At 28.8% G+C, this 24,653-nt stretch overlaps 1 protein-coding gene across 1 annotated transcript; it reads right to left on the bottom strand.

Annotated features, from left to right (window-relative positions):
* Positions 1 to 2,131: 2,131 nt before the first annotated feature.
* Positions 2,132 to 22,987, bottom strand: Phum_PHUM303860 (zinc finger protein ZIC, putative; the record flags this gene model as incomplete). Its single annotated transcript, XM_002427177.1, has 4 exons — positions 2,132 to 2,311; positions 2,394 to 2,561; positions 2,666 to 2,835; positions 22,084 to 22,987. The coding sequence occupies 4 exons, from the start codon at positions 22,985 to 22,987 to the stop codon at positions 2,132 to 2,134; spliced, it is 1,422 nt and encodes a 473-aa protein (XP_002427222.1).
* Positions 22,988 to 24,653: the final 1,666 nt, after the last annotated feature.

Raw genomic sequence — 24,653 nt, 5'->3', positions numbered from 1 at the left:
TCAATTTTATGCTTATAACGAAAAAAAAAAAAAAAAAATTGATTTCGATCGGAAATGACGTAAACATCATCAAAGAAGGGAAGTTAATGTTTGGGTGGGGGAGGGGGAAGGAAGAGATAAATAAATACGCGAGGAAACAAAAAACAAAACAAAAGATGCGCACGCAAAAATAAATAAAAAAAAAAAAAATAATAATAATAATTTCGAGAGGGTAGAAAACGGAAAGAAAATATTCATAAATCAAAACAAATATTAAAACAACCACCACACGCACACGCACACACCCCCACCACCACGACCGTCATGAATAAATAACAAAATCGCGTATAAAAAAAAGGGAAGGGGAGGAAAGGAAATGACGTTAAAAGAAAAAATATAAACATTATGAAATCTTCTTTTTTTTCTTCTTCTTCTTCTTCTTCTGCCACGTTTTTACCATCTTTTCCTGAGCGTCAAAAATTATTACCGTTTTCTCCCGTAAGATATTATCAATAGGAAAAGGATTTTCATATGAAAAATTTTCTTTCACCCCCCCTCGAAAAAAAAAAAAAGAACCGTTATTACAATTGATGATAGGCACGTGGCTATTATTTAAAGTCAATCGTGTGAGTCAAGTGCTTTTGAGGCGCGTGTTAAGGATGTTGGAAAAAAAAAAAAAAAATCGTAATGAAAAGAGATTTTCACACTCCCACCCCTGTACTTACACACCCTTAAATCTCATCTCTTAATATAAATTTAAATAAAAAAACAAAAATGGCGACGGACGAATAAGAAACTTTCTTCGCAATTTAAAAAAAAAAATAATAATAATTTTTAAACGTTTCCGTAAGAAAAAAAAAAGTTATGTACATATATAAATAACAAAAGAAGTAATAATAATAATAATAATATGAAAATCGGGTTTGTAAAAGGAAAACTAAACATAATAGGAAGTAATTATGAGTTTTCCTGTCGTGGACAGATGACAACGTGAGGAGGACACACAATTCCTCCTTTTTCCCATTCAATTTTCTTCTTACGAATTTTCGGACCTGATTTTGACGTTATAATAATTATCCTATAATATTTTAGTTATTTCAATTGAGAAAAAAAAAATTTTCTTTTTAAATAATAATAATAATAATAACGGTCGTAAAACTCATCACACCGAAAAGGATATTATTATATAAAAAAAAATAATAATAATAATTTTCGTTTTGTTTTTTATATATATATAATATTTTATTTATTTATAATATTTTTTTAAATATTTATTATTCGAGGCTATTATTTACAATATATAAAGCATTTTATTATCTATTATTATTATTATTATTATTATTATTATTATTATTTATTAAAAAATATATTATAAATTTACTTTTTTAAACCCCCCGCCCCCACCCTCGCCCCTCGTTATTTTTTCATTTGAATAAAATGGTCATCGTCGTAATTTTTGTTTTTTTTAATAATAATAATAATAAATAAATAAACGAATGGTTGAGTGAATGAATGAATGAATGACTTTATCGGTCGAAAAGAAAAATTCATTGGATTGTGTCCCCCCCCTCCCCCCATGTGGTCAATTATTAACGTCAATAAATGATTGAAAATGTTTTGTGCTACCATATTGAAATTCATCAACCGCAAAATTATCCACAAAAGTCCTTGATTACGTAATTAATCATTCAAAAGTTTGAATGATCGATCGATGGATCGATCGATTGTTTTGATTGATTAATTAATCGAATCGGTTAAACGATGATGACAATAAATAATATTTTTCTTTTACGACTAAAATTATTATTATTATTATTAATTACTTTAAAATTTTATAAATATTTTTTCAATCATTTTTAAAATATTGCTTGATATCTGAAACGAAAATAATAATAATAATAAAATTTAAAAAAAAAAAAAAAAAAAAAAACATTATTGTTTGGGTATTGTTAAAATAATAATGATGATAACTTACCACTTGGTAAAAAATCGTGATAATCGTTTTGCAACAACCTATTGACCCCCGCTTCCTCGTTAAACAGAAAATGTCGTCGTCTTTGGTTTTTCTTGTTTTAATTTATTATTAATCCCAAGGGAAATTTCCATGTTTTTGAAATAGATTAAGATTGTTCGAAGGAGCGGGGGGTTGAACTCAGTAAGCAGCAGCTGCACCGTGATGCATGAGGTGACCTAAATGACCTAAGTGGCTAACCGGAGAATGATCTGTGCTAGGAGGTGTTGGCATACCACCCATTCCGGTACTTTGACAAACGTACCAATCCGATAATGATGTGTTATGATTAATAGACGTTTGATTGTTTTGTGATATATGCTACGAGACAAAGGAAAAATTTATTTAAAATGGCCGACATTTGAAATTTATATATATATTTCATTTAAAAAATCCTTCGTACCCTGTGATCAGGCATTGCTAAGGGATCACTTTGAGTGTTATGATGAGGAGACATTGCCGATACGCTAATAGATCTCTCCGATGACGAATTGGATTCTTCTCCATCGCTATCGTACCCGTGATTTGGAGATTTACCTCCGTTTGTGCTATTGCTACCACACCCGTGAACCTTAAAAAAAAAAAAAAAACGATCCAGTTAATTACAACACGTTAGTGTACGACAAAAAGACTAACCGACATTTTTACAGGCGTTAAATACACGAATCCCTTTACCTTCATGTGTTTTCTTAGCGAGCTAGGATGAGTGTATGATTTATCGCAACCGGAAACTCTACAATTATAAGGTTTGTCGGATGTGTGTACGTGAGAATGTTTTTTCCTGTCTGAAGAATTTGCAAATCTTCGATCACAGCCTTCGAATTCACATTTAAACGGTTTTTCTCCTATTTAAAAAAAAAAAAAAAAAAAAAAAATTATCGTTAAAAAAAAATTCCATATCAATAGTTAATCAATACCCAAAATATTAATAATAATGATTTTAAATAACCACAAGGAAATCGTTATTTTAAATTTATTAAAAACGCAGATGATTGTTTATTTATTTCCGGTTATATTTCATATCCGGAACGCCTTAAGGTGCCAAATATATAATTAAAAAAAAGAATAAGAGAAAACAAATTCCAAGGTTGAGGTGTTAATTATATATAGTAAATTTATAAAAACCGTAATTTTTATTTTATTTAATTAATTATTGTAAAATTTTTTAAAACAAAAGTAGAAAAAATTATTATCATTATTATTATTATTATTATTATTATTAGAAAAGAAAAAAAATTCAATTTAAAAAAAAAAAAAAAACAGGTGTTTAAAATCTATCTCTCAACACGATTTTTTTTTTTTTCGGTTTTCTAAAAGTTCAGGTGCGATGTAAATAAAAAAAAAAAATGTCGCCCGTGGGATGAAACATATTAATCAAACATTTAAATTTTCCACCTGTAATAGTCGTTTGTTTTGTTCAGTGGTTGTTGTTTCGACTGAACAAACAACCAAGTTTTTTTTTTCCTAAATCCCAAAATTACAAATTACTTCCTCGACACCTTAAAAAACCTGCGCGTATACAAAAAATCATCTATTTATTAAATTATTATTATTATTATTGAATTTTACCCGGAGGAAACAAACAACAAACAAACAAACAAACAAACGTTTAACAGATGGATTCGTGCATTAAAAAAAAAGGTTATAAAAAGTCATTCAACCCTTAATTTCTTTTTTTTTAACTTTTACTTCTAACGAACACGAATTTAATTTCTTTTTCCATCCCCTCCCCCTACATTTCCACTCCCACCCCTTTCGATAGGGGTGTGATTTTCATTATAAATTTTTTTTTTTATTTAAATATTTAACAACAGCAATTATTTATTTATTTATTTATTTTCGCGTTTTATTTATAATTTCCATACAATGATAATCGTCGTACCGGAAATAATATTTTTCGTGATTCTTTTTCTCTCTCTCTCTCTCTCTTTCTTTTTTTCTTCTGCTATTTTTTTCTGTTTTGATTAAGTATCCTACCATAAGTTGATAATTAAAAAAAAAAAAAAAAAATTTTAATGATTACACCACCGAAACGAAAAATTTATGTGGTATGAAAAAAATTTTTTTAAAGAAATCAACGGGTGGTAAATAATTGTTAGAAGATAGGAAAAATAAACAAAAGGTTTATTTACTCTATGAATTATTTTCTCATTTTATATAAACTCTATGGTGTGTGTTTGTTTAACAAGTTCAAAACACACTTAATAAAAATTATTATTATTATTATTATTATTATTATCGGATTTATTTATAAATATCCGCGCGGGCACACATTTTTTAATCGTTTTCTTTGTTTAAATTATTATTATTATTATTATTTACAAAATAATGATTTTTATTTAAATCAGGTTTTTTGCTTTTGCCACCATATTGAAAAACTAAATTTTTTATTTATAATAAATAAGTGTAGTAAAAAAAAAAAAAAAAAAACATTTTTTATCGAGTTGGAAAAAAAAACCATAAAAAATGAAACTTGAAGAAATCTTATGAGACCGAGAACAGACAGACAATAAATAGTTAAACAACTTCTTAAAGAATGCGCACCTTTAGAATTCATTAAAAAAAAAAAGGGAAGAAGAAGGAAGAGGGATGAGGAAGAGGTGGGGGAAGAAATGAATAAGATTCGAATCTCAAAAGACAAAATGTTGTTGATAAAAAAATTATATAAAAAGATAATAAATAAATAAATAAATAAATAGATTGGCATATTGAGATAAACTCGTGCGTTCGACTCTCAAAAGAATAATAATAATAATAATAATAATGATGATGATGATGATGATGATGGCGTTTAAATTATTTATAAAAAGAAAAAAAAAAAAAAAAGTTTGTTTTTAACAAATGTTAAACAAGAAAATAACATGGGCTTTCATAAATTCGAATTTTTTTATTATTGTTGCTCATCATCATCATCATTATCATCATCGGTCTGGAGAAATCAATCTGGAGATATATAAATTTAATCTGGAGAAAAAAAAAAGGCTGTCTCACGGTTTAAACCCAGCAACGGTTTACGTTCAACGGTTTTTGATACGCCATTTTAATTTTTTTGTTTAAGTCAATAACCTCGTTATTATTATTATTTCTCATTACGAATAATAATAATAATAATAATACTTATTTTACCACCACCACCACGTGATAATCGTAACGTTACTTTGATAACGATAACAACAAGATGAAGACAAAATAGCGAACGAAAAACTATGAATAAGGAAAACAATAAAAGAGACAAGAGGGATGAAAAGAAAAAACAAAAATGGCGTCGATTCCTTTTTTTCCGGAGGAGGAGGGTAGGTGGTAAATAACAACAAAAACCGTGAAACAATTAAATAAAAATTTTCTAAGAAATATTTATATATGTGAAGGAAGGAAGGAAAGAAAAAAGAATTATTATTATTATTATTATTATTATTCGGATGAGGGAAAAAAAATAAAAGAAAATATGGACAGAGCGATGAAGTATAAAAAAAAAAAAAAAAAGCAGAAGAATATTATGAAGAATGGATGGATGGATGGTGTGTTTAACCAGAATCCGTTTAAGATTTAATCTGCAACAATTCCATATATCATATTGGAGACAATGCAGAATAATAATAATAATAATAATAATAATAATAATAACAACTCGAGGAACGATATTTTTTTTTCACATCCCCCTCGTCGTCGTCGTCGTCGTCGTCCTCATCGTCATCCTCGTCGTTATATCCTAGTATAATAGAAATATTTATAACAAGGGTGACTCTCTTATAAGGGTGTGGTGGGGGTGAGTTTTTATTATTGACTTTTACGTTCAACCTTAAAACTCTCCTCATTGTTCGAACACATACATTTTACAAGTGATGGATTGGGCCTGTTTTTTTCCCCCCCGGAAAACTCTCTCTTCTTCCTCCCCATCCTGCACCCTTTCCAACCCCTCCATCCCCCTCTTTTACACAAATGAATTTTACCATTAATTAACTTATCGTAAAATTAATAATAATAATAACAATATTGCGAAATGATTATTATAATAATTCATCGGTGAGTGAAAGTTTTTTAATTTTTTAAATTTCCTCGGGGGAGGGTGGAGAAGAAGGGGTATTATTAAGGTGGTAACAAATTATTATTATTATTATTTAGGTTGTTGAAGCAGAAAGAAGAACCAAACCGACCCTGATTTAAAAAAAAAAAAAAAAAAAGGTAAGTTAATTTATTTTACAACACCACCACCACCGTCGTCGTGTATACGTAAAAAGTCATAATCTCGTGCGCATCGGAAAAAACCCTCCCCCCTTCCCTCCCCTGCCCCCCGATGGACAAAAGAAATTTTTTTTTTTTTTTTGGAGAGGACAGGGGACACCGGAGAAGAAGAAGAAAAAAGAAGACAGCAACCGACAATAGGTAAAAAAAAAAAAAAAAAAAAAAACATAAATTCAATTCCTTAGAATGTCCGTAAAAATATTTTTGACAGTTTTTTAAAAGTTTTTCTATCTCTCTTTCTCTCTCTCTCTCATCATCGGTTTCATCATCCCCTTTCGTCTTCCCTTAACCGCCACCCCCTCTGCTCTTACGATTTTCACCCCTGTCGCAAATATCAACCCCCGAAAAAAAAAAAGGTTTTTATAATGATATTGGTGATTATTATTTTCAAGTGCTACTTTTTTTTTCTCTTTTTCTCATCCCCCCTCTCTCTCTCTTCCCTTCTCATCCACCATCTTGTTTATTGTTTGTTTATTCTTTTTCTATTTCCACGTAACGAATTTTCTTTTTTTGTCTTCGTTTTGTGACTTCGTCAATCGTTTATTATTACCCGAATCTTTTATGAAATTATTTACACGATTAAACATTTTGTTCGATCGATATATATCGCGACCGCCATTAAAATTTTCAATTTACGTAATAATAATAATGATAATGATAATGATAATAATTGTTACGTAAATTTTTTATTAATTAAAACTTTAACGAAATGATAACATTTTTGTTTTTTTTTAATGTTCATTTAAGTGTGAGAAACTTTAAAATGACATTTTAGAAAAAATATTATACGTGTTTGTGCGTGTCCGTGCGTGTATGTGTGCGTGTGTACGTGCGTTTGCGTACAAAAATCAGGTATAACCAAATTCTTGTAAACCATCATCACTAAAAAAAAAAAAAAAAAAAAGATGGAAAAAAAAAATTTTTTTTTTTTGTCGAATTTTTGTCGAATAGAGAATGATTTACGACTTTGAAATTTATGAAGCTTTTGGGGTCTCTCTATCTCTCTCTCTCTGTCTCTTTCTAACTCTATCTATCTCTCTCTCTCACGAAAGGACATCATTTCGTGTGTGTTTGTTTCAATTCAAACGTATTTTCAGTAGTTTCCAAAAACTTATGGTTCAATTAATTAACTTTCTTATTCGTTGTATTATTTTCCCCCACCCTCCACCCACCCCTTCCTCGCACTCTCCCCTCCCACTCCTCCACCTTTTATGATTAATAGTGATAATGTTAATAAATAAATAAATTTTGTTTAAGGTTGAACGGTAATAAAAAAAATGAAAAACAATTTGTCTCCCGTTGATTTTTTTTAAATTTAACATTTAAATAACGTGCCTTTAGCAAAACAAAACAAAAAACAGCTTTCAATGACTTAATACCAAAATTGTCGTGTCTTTAGAAAAGAAAAAAAAATTTGAAAAATTTTCAATTTATTAAAATCGTATATATAAAAGTCAATAATAATATTAATTTGATTTCATGAGCGGTTTGACTTATTTAACAAATGTTAAACAAACAAACAAACTTTCTCTTTTATTTTGAAAAATGGGGTAAACTTTTGCGAAAAAATACGACAACAACAACAACAACCAGGCGTGGTTGTTTGTTATTACTATAATACCTGATAATTACACTTGTTAACACATTTAATTGGGTGTGTCGCGATCACGGTTGTTATGTCGCCATCGTCACGTTGATTGTTTTTAAAAAAAAAAATGTCGTGTCATTAGAAATATATCGATTCTTTTTTTTTTTTTAAATTTTTTTGCGAATTTTTATTTCCTTTTTTTCCTCTCTATTAAGTCTAATTTGTCGTCGTCGTTGTTGTTGATGATGATGATGATGATGATGATAAAGTCAGCTTTCTTCTTTTGTTTTCAGTTTTTTTTGTTGTTGTTTGTTTGTTTGTTGTTTGTTTGAATTGAGGAAGTCATCCGGTTAATTTAACCAGAATCTAGAACGTTTTGTACGTCATTCATTTTCCAACCGGACAACATGCTGAGTTTTCTGATCAAATAAATTCTGTCAAGTAATTATCGTTGAATTTAAGTAAAATGTTTTTTTAATGACCGTATCTAACCTTTTGTTATGTTCATTATCACCTCCTCTCCTTCCTAACTACGTCACTCACCCCCTAACCCACCCCCACCACCTCCCATTTTTATTTGTGACGTTAAAAAAAACAAAATTTTCGTGAAATTTGAAAATTACAAAAAAAAAAAAATCGAACCTTTCAAGCTATTATTATTATTAATATCGCAGGTTTAAAAAACGGAAAATTATTAATATCGATCGTCCGGTCCCCCACCCCCCCCACATTTTCCAAAATTAAATTTTTCGGGGTTTGTAAGGCGAGCTTAAAATATTATTTCGTTCGATTTAAACAAATTTTTCCGAAGGATGAAAAAACAAATTATTTAAATTTTACAAATTATTAACTGGTAAAATGTATGTAACTAAAACCTGAAACCGGTTGCTGCTGACACGATATTAAGGGTTGTTGTTGTTGTTTGTTTAATTAATGGCCGTTGACACGACGAAATTTTAAAAATTATTATTAATAAAAAAAAGGAAAAAAAATATGTAACGAAATCCATCCGATTATTTTTTACATTTTTCGTTAAATTTAAACGTGGAATTAGAAAAATAAAAAAAATAAAAGAATTTAAAGAATTTCCAATAAGTTAAATTTTTTTTTTTTTGGGGTACGTTGAGAAGTCAGGTCCGATGACTTTTATAAACAAAAGAAGAAGGTATGGGAGATAGAAAAAGATGGAAGATGGTGATTTATCTTTACTAAAAAAAAAAAAAACATGGGAGCTACTACCACTACTACCACTACCACCTATCTACCTATCTATCTATCTATCTATCTACCTAGTTTTTCATCCCCCAAAAAATCTACCATCCAAACGACACCTTATAAGAAACCCCGTGACTCATTCGAAGAGGGAGGGAGTATGTGGGAATGGGGAGTGGGGGATTTATTCGAATATGTGTGGAATTTTCAAATATGCGAAAATTCATTTTTCAGAGGGTCACTCGTAAAATAATAATAATAATAATAATAATAATAATAATAATTTTTTAAAATTTTCTCATCCGTGAAAGGGTACCATCAATGACAGTTTTTGTCATTTACAAAAAAAAAAAAATGAAATGGGTCGTGGCGGCAGGAAGATAGCTTTTTTTTTGAAAAAATCAAAAAATTTTTTTTTGTTATGTTGGTAAACATTTTCGTAACGTAAACGTCGTTTGCACTTTTAAAAAAATTTGTTACCAATTTTGGTTATTGATTTTTAATTATAAAAGAAAAAAATTTTTAATCGAAAACAAAAAAAAAAAAAATAGAAAAGGTAAAGAATGAAAAGAGAGAGAGAATGAAGAGAGAGAGAGAGAGGGGGGGAGGGAGGAGAGAGAGAGAGAGAGAAATCGATTTCAAATATACAATAGAAAAATAAAAAAAAAAAAAGTTTTTTTTTAGGTACCAACGTTTGCCATCAAAATTTTTTTTCATCATCCAATTCTTGGATTACGAAGCAAATTTAAAAAAAAAATATATAATGAAACAAAACCGATTGAATTAAGATTATTTTTGAAAGATCATTTGTCATAAAATCATTATTATTATTATTGTCGTGAGGTTATATTGACTTCTTTTATTTCCTCCCCCCCTTGCACCCCCCACACCACCACCATCGTCGGCACTACCCTCGTTCCTATCCCTCTCTCTATTTATCTCTTATTCATCACATACTTCATATCACATCAATACTCATGGATAATATCATAGATTTCGAGAAAAATTGTAAATCGTGGCAAAAGAACCAAAAAAAAAAAGGCGGGAAATTTAAAATGTGGTTTATTTACAGAAAGAAATAGGTTAGATAGATATCGTCCATTTTTTTTCTCTTCTCTTTTTAAATTAATCATCATGGATTTCATCGACATTTTCCTTTTTTTTTAAATTAAAATTTATAAACTATACATAAAAAAAAAAATTTTTCAATATGTCGTTACCCATAATAAATTTGTCAAACGTAATAATAATAATGATAATAATAATAATAACAATAATTTTTTTGTTATTATTAAAAAATCCTCTGCATCATCATCGTGCTTTTGTGTGCCTACGTGAAAATTTTTTTGTTAGATAATTGAAACGTCTATCAAATTTTACAAAAGGGATGATATAGGAAAATGAAGAGAAGTATGGGGAGGGGTGTGGGGGAGGGCGAGGCTACGATTATTTCGTGAACCCGCAGAAAAATGATGACAAATTTTTTGTTTTCCCCCCTCTCGTTTTAAATCCAATTTAAAGGAAGAAAAAAAAAAACAATGGCGTTTGAGAAACATTTAAAAATTTAACACGTGACGTAATAATAATAATAATAATAATAATAATAATAATAATAATAATAATAATAATAATAATAAAAGTCAACGGCCATACCGTGCTGGTCACACCGGTTCCCGTACGATCACCGAAGTTAAGCAGCATCGGGCGTGGTGCAAACTTGGATGGGTGACCGTTTGAGAACGCCACGTGCCGTTGGCTTAAAAAGAGCAAAAAAAAAAATGAGAACAAGACAAAGTAAGAACCAAAAACAAATCTTGTTCTACTGTCGACCTGAGGCAGCTCGACGAGAATGTGAATTTCACTGCTTCTGACCCTGGCCACTCCAAAGATGTTAGTCACTGGAGCCCAGTTCAGGAGACAAATCGTTCCCATCGAATAAAGATGGACTCAGGAAGACCTTCAAGAATTGATGTGGTGCTATCTTATAATAAGTGGCACCACCGAAATTCGAGTATTTGTCCCTAAGGAATCGGGTAGAAACCTCGGATAAATACTTAAAAAACCCCGACAAGTAGCCTTGTCGTGTTTAATGGTGGATAATAATAATAATAATAATAATAATAATAATAATAATAATTAAATTATTAACGAAAACAAATTTAAAATTTTTTTTTTCTCCTGTCGTTTTGAAATATTTATTTAGTATCGAATTCCTCAATATGACAGACAAACAAACAGACAAACAGACAGACGTGCATGTTTGTGTGTGTCATTTTAGTAAAATGCATCTGCTAAGTTTATTTATGATGGAAAAACATTGAGGAAAAAAAAGGGCCCCCGGAGGAAATGGGGAAGGAGGGAGGGGGAGGGCCTCGATAATTTTTCTTTTTTAAATTAGTTTTTTAATACTTTTTTTTGTTTTTGTGATTTATTTTTTAATGTAACGAGAAAATGTGTTTGTTTGCGTTTGCGTGTGCGTGCGTGTGTGAGGATGCGTTGATTGTTTGTTTGTACAAAACCGGAAATGGACGACAATCATCATTAAAACATGTCCGAAAAAGACGAATGGACGGAATTAAAACTAATTCGTTAAATTTCAACAGTTTTTTTCATAATTTTTTTTCTTTCGTGTTATTGTCTTCCCTGCTCCTCCCCTCCCTCTCCCTCTTCCTTCCTTTTATTAATGGTATATCAATCACTTTTTGAACCGGAAAATAAAAATTATAAAAATCGTATTTTCTTTTTTTGCGTTTCCAGTCTAACAAATTTCAAAGGAAAAAAAGGAAAAAAAAATGGCAAACTTACAGTTGAATGAAAAAATGTTTGTTTCAACAAACAAATTATATATATTATTCTTCCACATCATTGTAATTCGAGTATTTTATATATATATATATTTTATAATAGAAAGCCCATCAATTAGTGGGTGAATTTTTGTGGTTGTTCAAATAATAATAATAATAATAATAATGATAATAATACACCGATCAATTGTTAACGTAAAAAAAAAAATATCAGTTTTCATACGTCATTTTTCATATAGAAAATCTACGATTGTATCTTTATATCAGTTGATATTTATATATTTATATTTAGTATATATAATACGAAACGATGTAATAATAATAATAATAATAATAATAATGATGATGATGATGAAAAGATATCGATTTGGCGGTTTCGATTGTTTTCATTGTTTAAATTTTTTTTTATTTATAAAAAGAGGTAAAAAAAAAAAAAAAGAAAGAAAAAATTCTTTATAAAAATTTCCTCCCTCCTCATCCTTCTCCTCCTTATTTTTTTTAAATTGAAAAACAGAGAGAGAGAGAGGGGGGGTTTAAGAAAGAGAAAGAAACAAAAAAAAAAAAAAAAAACGTGTCACTAGCAGAAATTTACTATCGAGCGACAAAATAAAAAAATGCGAATGTTTTTGTTTCCCTCCCCCCGTTTTTTTTCCTTTTCCTTTTGTTTAAAATATTATTATCATTATTATTATTTTTTAAATAAAAAAGAAAAAACCTCGTCCTTCTACGATAATAATAATAATAATTTAAATGTGATACGGTAATTAATAAAAAAAAAACCGAAAACCGTTTAAACTTTCACGTTTCTGTTTTTAAACAGTGACAAACGATTACAAAGTGTCCGTCCTTAATGTGAAATAAATTCCATGAATGATGACCTTTGACCCAGTCTCGTGACTTTTTGGACAACAACCTCGAATTTTATACCTGAATCTACAACTACTACTACTACTAGACACAACCGTAATCATTAAAATTTAAAAAAATTTTTTTTTTTTTTTTTTACGCAACGAATTACGCGTACGCGTTATATTTTATTTACGCGGATGACGTAAATTTCACGATAAAATAATAATAATAATAATAATTAATTTTTATAAATCAGGTTTCCCTGTGTTAGGTACCGAAATTGAAAATATCATACGAGTAAGAGAGAGAGAGAGAGAGAAAGAGTACCCGGGGGCTACTTTCTTCGGAATTTTTTAACTTTGGAATCTCGTTTTTTTTTTTTTTTTCCAAAACGACAACGAAACATTTTATAATAATAATAATAATAGTAATAATAATAATAATAACGCGCGGTTATTTTCTTTTTAATTTTTAAAATTTATTTTTAAAAAATTTTTTTCCTTTATTGCGTTAAGAAGTAGAAGAAGAAAGAAAGAAGGAAAATACTCGAATTAAATTATATACTCCGATGATGATGATGATAATAATGATCATTTGGAAAACCCTCAAAAAATCATCAAACCGGAAACTATGTTTATGAATAGAATATAAGGAAAACGACTTAAGCCGTGTAAATGTTTAAAGAATAGGGGCGGTGAAGTACAGAAAAAAAAAATGCACAACAAGGAAAAGATTTATCTCGTCATTGAATGAAAAAATTATTATTATTATTATTATTATTATTATTATTATTAAAAAGGAGCAGATGGGTATCTTAAATGGCAATATATGTGTCTTTTTTTTTTTTTTACAAAAGATATTCATTGACAGGTTTTCGAAGGTTTTAAGATGTGGGCACCCAACAACAACAACAACAACAGATAACAACAATAAGTTCGACACCGGATTATCTCCGGATTAACTCGCCGCTACTTGAAAAAATTTTCCCGAAAAAAAAAAAAAAAAAAAAAAATTTTTTTTTGAATGAAACGTAAAAATATTTGCGTGTGTGCGTGCGCGTGTGCGTTTAGTACATATGAAATAATATTTTATAGAATTTATCTAATGACACGTTATACAACCTCCACCCTCCACCCTCATCGTAATTAAAAAAAAAAGCAAAAATTTTTTATCATATACGCAACCGTTTTTATAAGAAAAAACCAGGTGATGGATTAAAAGTTAAGGGTAGTCGTTGTTGTTTGTTGTTTGTTTTTGTACGACAACAATCATGGCGGTTTCGATTGGTCTCTCTTTTCGATGGAAATCTTTTTTTTTTTTTTTTTTTTTTTTTGGGGTGAATGTGAAAAAAATAAAATAAAGACTCCCCGACTACTACTACGGATATAATAATGATGACTTGATTAAACAAACACTTTTCCCCCCCCCTCCCCCCAAAAAAAATGTTTTTTTTTTTTTTCGGGGCCATTTTCAAATATTTATCAGTTGTTTTAACAACAAGATGACACGACGCGATTATAAAAACAGAAAAAGAGTCAAAATAAAAATAAATAAATAAGGGATGTTGTTGTTGTTGTTGTTAAAGCCACTTTGGGGGTTGTTATTGATATTACTTAAGATTATTATCTATCCTTCCTTTCGAATGTAAATAATATCAATTCCACTATATTTGATTTCATTTATTTTTTTTTCAACACAAAAGCCACGTTAAAATTTTCTCCTTCCACGTTAAATTCAAAACACGACTACTATATTATTAATTCTCGTAAAAATCCGTTAAAATCGTTACGAATTTTTTTTTTTTCTTATTATAACAAAAACCGTTTTTTTTTTTTTTTGTTTAAATTAAATTATTATTATTCTTCTTCCACGTTCGTATTATAAATTTAATCAAATATGGAAGACAATCGATAATTCGTTTAAATTATTTAAAATATTTTGTAATAAAATTAAAACATTCATCGTCGTTCTTTATTTTGTTTTTTTTTTTTCTAATTCCACGCCCCTACCCCCGTTCATCCCATCAAACCCTTATTTTTGTTTGTTGGCTTAAACGTGGAGGGGAGAAAAGGAAGGGAGGGAGAAAAAAAAGCAATTTCACTGGGAGTTTTTAATAAAAGTGTTAGCAATCAGATAATCCTTTTTCCGGTTTAATCATTAAATGTCTATCCCTACTTAACGAGGATTCAGTGTCCGGGGGGACGGAGGGGAGGGGAAATGGCGGAGGAGAGGGGAGTGTTTATCAAAGGAGGGTTGTGAAAATAAATCCCGGTTGATTCAGAGAGGGTGCAAAAAGAAAAAAAGATTCGTGGCAGTTATTCGTGGAACGTTATTTAGTTACAACTAAAAAAATTCTTTGATCGATTAATTTGCAAATAAAAAAGAAAACGAAAAAATTTTTTCTTCTTAATTGACAACATAATCCGAAAGTCAATGTTTTGTTATTGTTGTTGTTGTTTTTGTTATTTTTATTAATAAAAAAAAAAAATTTAAACGTGGTTGCAGACTAGGAAGGGGGCGGGAGAAACAGAAAGAAAGAAAAAAAAGAAATCGAATGACGAATAATAATAAATACCCTCTCTCTCTCTCTCTCCCTCGTAAAATAATAATTTTTTTTTAATGATAATGATGATGATGATGCTGATGATGATGATGACGATAATAATAATAACATTCTTATAGAAAAATACGTATTGTTCAGAGTTTATTATAAATGATGTAGCAAAATTAATAATTAAAAAATTAAAATTAAAAAAATTTTTTTTTAAAGAAAAAGAATTTTAATTACTTTAAATATTTCGTAGTGAAAAAAAATTTTCGATTAATCAATCAATCAATCAATCAACAAATCAATTAGTCAAAAAACACGATTTTCTTCGAAAAAAACACGTGGCAGAAACAACAACAACAAAAATATCTTATTGTTTGCATTTCGGGTTATAATCATTTTAAAAAAAAAAAAAATTTTTTTTATTTATATTTGAAATTTGATATTCAATCTAGTTCCACGTCACTAACAATTGACATTTGCATTATTTTTATATTGTTTCCGTATTGAATTTTTCTCTCTCTTTTTTTTTCAAAATGATTTTGTTTCGACACGAAACAAATTCAGTTTTTATGTTTTCAATTTTGTTTCTTTTTGTTTTTGTTTTTTTTTTTTTTTTAAATTACGCCGCGTATTGTTTTATTTATTTTCTATCTCTCTCTCTCTTTATTTCTCTTTTGTGCACGTGTACGCACGTATGTGTGCTCGTGTTATTATCATAATTATAATTAAGAGTTTTGTGTGTGTACGATTTCGTATAATTTTTAACACTTTTATCACATATACGTTATTGTTTTTTTTTTTTTGTTATATTGGCACTAATGCGAAACAAATCTTACATATTAACATTATACCCCCGATGAGACACATTAAAAAAAAAAAAAACAAACAAAAAATGAGGGATGAAATTTTGTTTAAAAAAAAAAAAAAATGAAAATATATTCATCCCAAGGGACTTTTTATAACTCAATTTGGGGTTTCTATTACTAAACCGTTTAAAGCTTTTTTGTGGAACGAATAATAATAATAATAATAATAATAATGGAGAGGAAAGGAAAGGGGAGAAGAAAAACCGAAAGTAATTAAATTTTTTTTCTCTTTTTTTATCCGATGATGTTTTTGGTATTAAAGAAACTAAATAAATCAAAATGTATTGAATTAAAAATTAGAAACCCCCCCTTTTTTTTTTCTAAAAATCTCTCTCTACCCCCCTCACGTGTGGGTAGTACATGCGTGAGTGCGTTTTAAACTGCGAAATAATAATAATAATAATAACGCGCGTAGTTGTATCACCGAAAAAAAAAAAAAATAAGTTAGTGAAAAATATCCGAGAGGGTTTATAATCTCATAAACATACGACGATAGAGATCGGAAATCTTTTATATTATGTTTCTGAACACCTTTTCAGGATCCCCTTAAAGTTGTTAAGGACCACTTACGAGTGTAAACAAACACAAACGACCTTTTCTCTCTCTCTCTCTCACTCACTCTCTCTCTCTTTAACAAACGTCGTTCGATATACTCTCTAAAGAAATTTACTCATTAAGATCGATAAATCTGTTTGTTTGTTTTATCAAATTTAATTTCCCCCTCCCCACATTATTTCAGAATTTTTTTTTATTAGGAGAATGATATATAAATTTCAGGTACGTTTAATGATTTTACAAAAAAAAAAAAAAGAACGAAAACCGTAACAAACTGCAAATCATTTTGTTGTTGTTGTTGTTTCCCTTCCTTCTTCCCTTTTTTTTTTCAAAGGTTCTCTCATAGACCGAGGTTAAAACCAAGCAATTAAATTCAACTTAACCTTTTTGGTTAAATGCCTTAAGGCTTCCCTTTTCAGGTGCATTATATATATATACCTTAAAAAGAAAATTATTTACCGGTTTTTGCTACTGTGAAAAAAGGTTACAAAAGAGTGAGAGAGAGAGAAAACCCTCCGGCTCTTTCGTTCGTTTTCTCGTTAGCAAACGTATCTTTATTGTAAAAATTACCTTTTTAACGCTCTTTTATCAGGACCGTATCGAGTACACTATTATTATATTCAATTTAAATTTTAGATTTTAATCGAAACGCGTAAATAAATAAATAAAAACATCATCATCATCATCATTATCATTTTATTTATTTTAAATTTTATTCAATTTGTTATTCGTAATTAAACGATAAATTATTCTTAATAAATTCCTACGCAATAAATTCGATTAATTTAGTAAAAATTATTTTTTATGAAAATTTTCCAACTCTCCAAAAATCCGGATTTTCGAAACGGGAAAATGCAACACAAAATGGCGGACATTCGATTATTTACTTTTTACTTTTTTTTTCCTTTTTGTTTTTCTAATGTTGGTTGCGTGTGAGAAACAAAAATTAAAATTTAACGACAATTCAAGATGGAGTTTTGTGGTTGGCAAAATTTTTTTTTATAAAATGACACTCATACTCGTAAGCTAAACTATCAAATTATACGTCTATTAACGATTCCGTAAAAAAAAAAATTTTCTTTTTTTCCACAAAAATTTTTATCGTTAGATGATAGTTGTAATTATATTAAATAAATTATAATTGTATTCAAATTACGATTAAACGAAAAAGATTTATTTTATATTATTATTATTAAAATTATGTGTGTGTGTGTGTGTGTGTGTGTGTGTGTACGTAATTTGCATTTTATTTCTTCCATTTATACAAGAAAAAAACATTTTATTATTATTATTATTATTACCAAAATCATTATTATTATTTTCAATTGGATTTTCTTTTTGATTAATTTCGGTCATATTTGACCGAATTCGACCGTCGGTTTCGAATTTTTTTTTACTATTTTTATAAAACAAACATGCAAACTCTCATTAAGTACGGGGGGGGGGGCGTGCAAATTAACAATAACCCCATTTGAAAAAATAAACGATAATTTTATAATGATAATAATAATAATAATTTAAGCGTGAATTCTAATAGTTAAAATAAATTGATGATAGTCACGTACATAATGTTAAATTACGCGTTCTATAATTTATAATTTTCATATTTTTCTCCCCCCCCCCCAGCAAAAATGCACGAATCGCACTCACACACACACACACAGGGTATACCAAAAAAAATAAAAAAAATACGTACTCGTACGTAGTACATCATAGAGTATACGCGCGCGCTCGTATGTGTGTGTAAAAGTGTGTGTGCGTGTGCGTGTGCGTGCGTGTGAGAGAGAGAGAGAGAGAATAGTTTTTTTTTATCCGTTTAAAATATCTAATTAGAACCTTCTCACCTAAAATTATTCAATTTTTTTTTTTTTCAACTCGTTTATTCGTATTCGAATAACGAATAAAAAAACTCGTTTTTATCTAGCCTATGAGAAGCCATTTTTCTTTTTTTTTTTTTTTAATACGTGAGAGTTCATTTATATATATATTTTAAATGTTTGTTATTATTATTATTATTATTATTTCAAACGTTATTGATTTTTTATATTATTATTATTATTATTAATATAAATAATTGAATTCGTACGATAAAAAATTTCATTTTTGTTTATAATGAATCGATTTTGTGTCATATTATTGATTTCCCAACTGTTGTAATAATAATAATAATAATAATAATAATAATGGAAAGAATAAATGGTGGCGAATAGTAATGATTTTGTTTTAATTTTAATAAATGAAAAAAAAAAAAAAAAAGAAAAAAAAAACTTTGATAATCCGTTATTACTACTCTTTTTCTAAAGGAAAGCGCCATGAGGGGGGGTAGTATGAGACGGGATGAAGCGCCATGACGACGCCACCACTCTCCCTCCACGGCGTCGTGGAATTAGTCGGTAGAAAAATTCAAAACACAAATAACGCTTTAAACAAAATAATAATAATAAATAAATTCAACGGATTTAAATTAATTTTTTTGTTTTTAAATTAAAAAAAAAAAAAATTTGTGCCAAAAATTTTTTGGTTATTAAAAACTAAAATTATCTAACGATCAAACTTGATAAAAGCTTGATAAAAATCTGGCAACTGATGAACCGAGCGAAAAAAATTTTCAAAATGGATGCCATCAATCAAAAAAAAAAAGAAAAAAAAAAAATTATTTTTCACATTAAAAAATATAAAAATAAATTATTAAAACTGTGTGCGTGCGAGAGAGAGAGAGAGAAAGATAGAAAACGTTTGTTACGTTTGTGCGTACTTTTACGCAAGTGCGTAAGCCAAAAATTTTCACTCTAGTAAAATTATTCGTTAATTTTTCAAAACATCTCATTTAATTAATAATAATAATAATAATAAATATTCAAAATCCATAGAGTAAAAAAAAAAAAAAATCATTTAATGGATTTTAACCTGGAAAATTTTGTTGTGTGCGCGTTCAGAAATTTCGTTTTAAACATAAACGTAATCAAATATCCAAAGGTTGATTTAAGGTTTTATTATTATTATTTATGTTTCTCGTCTGTATAAAAGTAAATTAATAGGATTCAGTGTAGAGAAGTAAAAAACCTGAACGTGCCTAGTTTTTTTCGGAGTACTAACATGAGGTCAAATGAATAAAAATTTGCGTGAAAAAGAATTAAATTTCTCTAAACACACGCGCGCACACACACACACACACAAAATATATAAATATAAATAAATATTCGTACAATAGAATTTATAGGCTATGGAGGGTGATGTGTCGGTGCTTTCTCATTGGTTCTCAACCATGGTAATTATCTAACACAAGGGTTGGTTGGTCTTTTTTTAACCCCTCTTTATAAAATATCTTTCCGATATTTTTTAAGGGATGTTTTTTTTTTATTTCGTATGTTTTCTATCAACACGCTCGACATAAAAAAAAAATCTTTACTCGTTCACATTTCCCCCCCGCCTTTCCTTCCCATCTCTTCCCTTCGTTTGTTGTGTTTGTTTGTTTGTGTGTTTGTTTCCCAAACAATTCTTAATGTTTTTTTTTTTTTTCCTACACGAATGTAAATTAAAACTTTTTTTTTAAAATAAAAAATTAAATTTTTTTTTCTCTATTTATTGCGACATTTATTGCATGAAAAAATTTTTTAAATAAATAAATTTAAAAAATTATTATTATTATTATTATTATTATTATTATTATTATTATTATTATTATTATTTTTTCTTTCGCGTTATTTTATATATAAATTTTAACCCCCTCCCCAAAAAAAAAATCTGTTTATGACAATCAATACTCCCATTTTTTTAACTATACATAAAAAAAAAAAAATTCATTTATGTCATGTGAAAAAGACAAATAAAGGGAGAGAGAGAGAGAGAAAGAGAGAGAGAGAGAAAAAGAGAGAGAAACGATTAATAATTTACATAGGCTTCGATAATAATAATAAAAAAAAAAATAACATCCATGTAAAAAAGGTTCGTAAATATATTGAAAAAATAATTTTTCGGGGTTGAGGGGGTTTGGGGGGTTGTGGCGATGAAATGGGGGTGAGAGTGGAGGTGGGGGGTTCATGTTATGACGGGGATTATGGTTTATGAATATAAATCCATAAAAAAAAAAAAAAAAAAAATTTAAATAAAAAAAAATTATTTACCATTAATAAAACATTATCGGCCGAAATGAGATAAAAGGGGGGAAAGAGTGAGTGAGTGAGAGAGAGAGAGAGAGAGAGAGTTTAAGAATTCATTTGCCAAAAAAAAATTTTTTATTAAAAACGACAATTAAAAATAATTATTCACAATATGGACGTGGGTAGTCAATAACAAACAAACTCATAATGAGTGAAAAGAAGAAGAAAAAAACAAAAATGGACGACAAGACGAAGAAGAAGACAAAACAAAAAATGCCAAAAACAATCGAATTGTTTATTTTTTTGTTTGTTTGTTTGTTTGTTACACTCCATATTGTAATAAATCACTCGACAATTTTTTTTTTCCAATACACACCACACCAACAACAACGTCAGTAAAGAAATATCAAAACATTGTCAAAAATTGTATGAAAAAAGAAAAAAGAAAGAAAAAAAGAAAGAAAAAAAGAAAGAAAAGGTGAAAAAAAAGAAGAAGAAGAAGAAGAAGGAGAAAAAATTTACGATGTGGGGCTCGGTGAAAGAGCAAACAATCAAAACAACAACAAAAAAAAAAAAAAACGGGGCCATATTGTAAATCACATGCCAAAGAAAAACAATGGTAAAGAAAAATTATATATATTTATATATTTTCCATTCGTTCGCGCACGCGCACGCACACGCACACACGCACGAGATGAAATATAAATATAAAAAAAGTTGCAAAAAAAGAAAACAATCGTTAATGCGAACGTTTTAACCGTTAAAAATATAATTTTAATATAATTTATTAAAATAAATAAATAAATAAATTTTTACGATCGATAATATACCTATATTTATATATTACGTAATCGATTTGAAATAATAATAATGATGATGATGATGATGATGATGATAAACTAATTAAAATTTCATTACACGGTTGGAAAAGTTTCATTTACTTATTTATTTATTTTAATTTTATGTAAATGACAGAATAAAATTTTTTTTTTATTAAAAATTAAATAAATAAATAAATAAAAAGAAATTTCATTTATTTATTTATTTATTAAAAATAAATTTTTTTTAAAGAAAAAGACAGAAGAAGAAGAAGAAGAAAGAAAATATTTGGGGAGTGAAACTTTTTCATTTCTCTCACGGAGTTTTGAGTCATTTAATTTTTTGGAAAATCTTTTCTTTCCCCCCTCCCTTCGTCCCTTTTCCTCCCACCTTCCCTTTGACCTTTCGACCGACACTACCTTCCCTCCGACACCCTCCTACCCGAGGTTTTTCCTTATTGAAAAAAAAAAAAAAGAAAAAGAAGAAAAATCAAGTTGGAAAACTTACCGGTGTGCGTCCTCTTGTGAATTTTAAGATTTTCACTTCTGGCGAATACTTTTCCGCAACCCGGAAACGGACATGGAAATGGTTTTTCTCCCGTGTGCACTCTTATGTGATTAACTAATTTGTATTTTGCTTTGAAAGGTCTACCGTTCCTCGGACACGATTGCCAGAAGCATGCATGCGTCGTGCATTCGGGTCCTCCGACGTGTTCAACCGTCAAATGCGTCACTATTTCGTGCATCGTCGTAAAGTTTTTACCGCAAATTTTTTTCGGATGCGGTTGCTCCGGTTCTATCCACAAACACGTCATCTCTTGTTTGACCGGTTGTCTCATGTAACGGAAAAAGGCACCGTGATGAGTGGGATGATGTTGATGGGGAGATATTCCACCCATGTGATGATGATGGGTCATAAACTGATTAGGGTAGCCGTGGTGCTCTCTATGAGCATAAACGTCCATGTTTATTCTCATGTTCGTGTGATGATGACCGAGATGAGGATGATGGTGATGGTGATGATGATGATTTAAATTATGATTTAACGATACGTTTTGATCGTGTAAGGACGACGGAAACAACATCGGATCCGGACTCGTGTTTAAACTCGTACCCGTTGGCGTACTGAACTCGTGATGTTCCCTCCGGAGAAGAAAATCTCTGGCTGCGTAACCGGGATGTGGATTCAAATGACCCATGGTCATTCCCATGTTGTGATGGTATCCGTTGTTGAATCCGTTCATGTTTTGGTCCGTGTTATTCGGCGTAAGGTTCGGTTGCGGCGTCGTTGACATACCGTTGGGTGGCGGCGGCGGCGGCGGCGGTGACATTTTTATACCCAAACTCGCCATGTGATGATGATGATGATGATGACTCGTCAACGTCGACGAATCCATGAACGCGTTTAGCATTTTTGTCCAAAATAAAAGGAAAAAAAAAAAATTTTCTTTTGTTTAAAAAAAAAAAACTTCAGTCACTTTTTTTTTCTCTTCTTCTTTTTGTTTTTCATTCACGATCAATCATTATTATTATTATTCGCGAATTTTCTTTTTATTGTGAAACCGACGAACGGAAACAACCGAACAACAACAACAATCAACAACCACCACAAAAATAATTCAATTAAACATTTGATTCCAATTTGATTTTGATGGCCGGCCCCTAAAATGAAAACAAAAACAAAAAATTATTAATAATTAATAAGTACCTTCCCCTCCCCTCTCCTCCCCCCGAAAAAATGCATACATAATGCTAACAACCAATAAATATACCAAATACATAAATTTAAATAAATAAAAAATACATAAATGATCAAAAGATTTTTTTTTCTTTCTTTCTTTTTTTTTTTGGTTAACCGTCGGTGTTCGAATAAAAAAACTTTACAATAATAATAATAATAATAATACTATAATTTTCCCTTTTATGTGTGTACATAAATGACGTCATTACATAATAATTCCATTTAAAATAAAAAATAAAAATCAACGTAGAAATTTTTCTTTTTTTTTGTGTCGAACAATAAACAAATTTTTACCGTCGGAAAATTTTCTACGTTTACATTTTTTTTAAAAATTTTCCAATTTTTTTTTTTTTTTTTTTTTTTTGTTGTTCGAAAATCCTATTTTACTTTTTTATATTTATTCCTCTCATCCTTCTCCTCCCTCCCCCCCCACGAAAAAAAATATTAATAGGTTTAAATAGGTACGGATGTACAATAGACTTTATCACGAACGATTTTTATCACGTACTTAACGTTATTATCATTATTATTACATAAAAATTTATGTAAACATACATTATTTAATAAAAAAATAAATAAATAAATAATGTATGCTTTAATTTTTATTCATTTATTAAACGTTTTATTATTAATAATAATATTGCATAAAACAATTGATAAAATTACATAAAGTATTAAATTATTATTATTATTAAGGCGATCATTATCGATTTTATTGACTCATGTATGAAATTTTTCATTATTATTATTATTATTATTATTATTATTATTATTATTATTATTATTATTATTATTATTATTAATAAAATGCGTTTTGCAAAAAAACCTGAAAATCTTGATTTGAATTTTTTTATGGGATTTTAATAAAAAATGTCCGCCATTATCTAGCCTTAGGGAACAAAATGAGTAATTTTTTGTTTTTTTCTTTTCCCTTTCGTATTTTTCGGGGAGAAGGAGGCCTTCTAAAACAAAAACATACGAATGATTTCGGTGGGGGCGAGTAAATAATTTAAAATTTAATTTAGCGATTTAGATAATTTGTCCAAAAAGGTGTAACACACAAAATGGGCGTGTTTATGTTTTTCTTTGTTTTTCTTCTGTTGAAAAGTATAACAATCAACTCGTGTTGAAAAAAATAATATTCGTTAGATAATTTATGGGCTTTTGCCCAAAACTAATAATATAATTCCAATGATTAAAAGCGACCCCCAAAAAAAAAACAAAAATTATGCGTAAAACTATTAAAAAATTAGGCACCTTTTTTTTTTTTTCCTTCACTGTAATCTTAACCACAATACACTTAAACGGTTCATTTTTTTACCGGATTAAAAAAAAAA

The sequence above is a fragment of the Pediculus humanus genome, genomic scaffold (assembly GCF_000006295.1).
Source record: "Pediculus humanus corporis 1103172107692 genomic scaffold, whole genome shotgun sequence".
NCBI classification, from domain to species: Eukaryota; Metazoa; Arthropoda; class Insecta; order Psocodea; family Pediculidae; genus Pediculus; species Pediculus humanus.
This window is presented reverse-complemented; position numbering and strand designations above follow the sequence as displayed.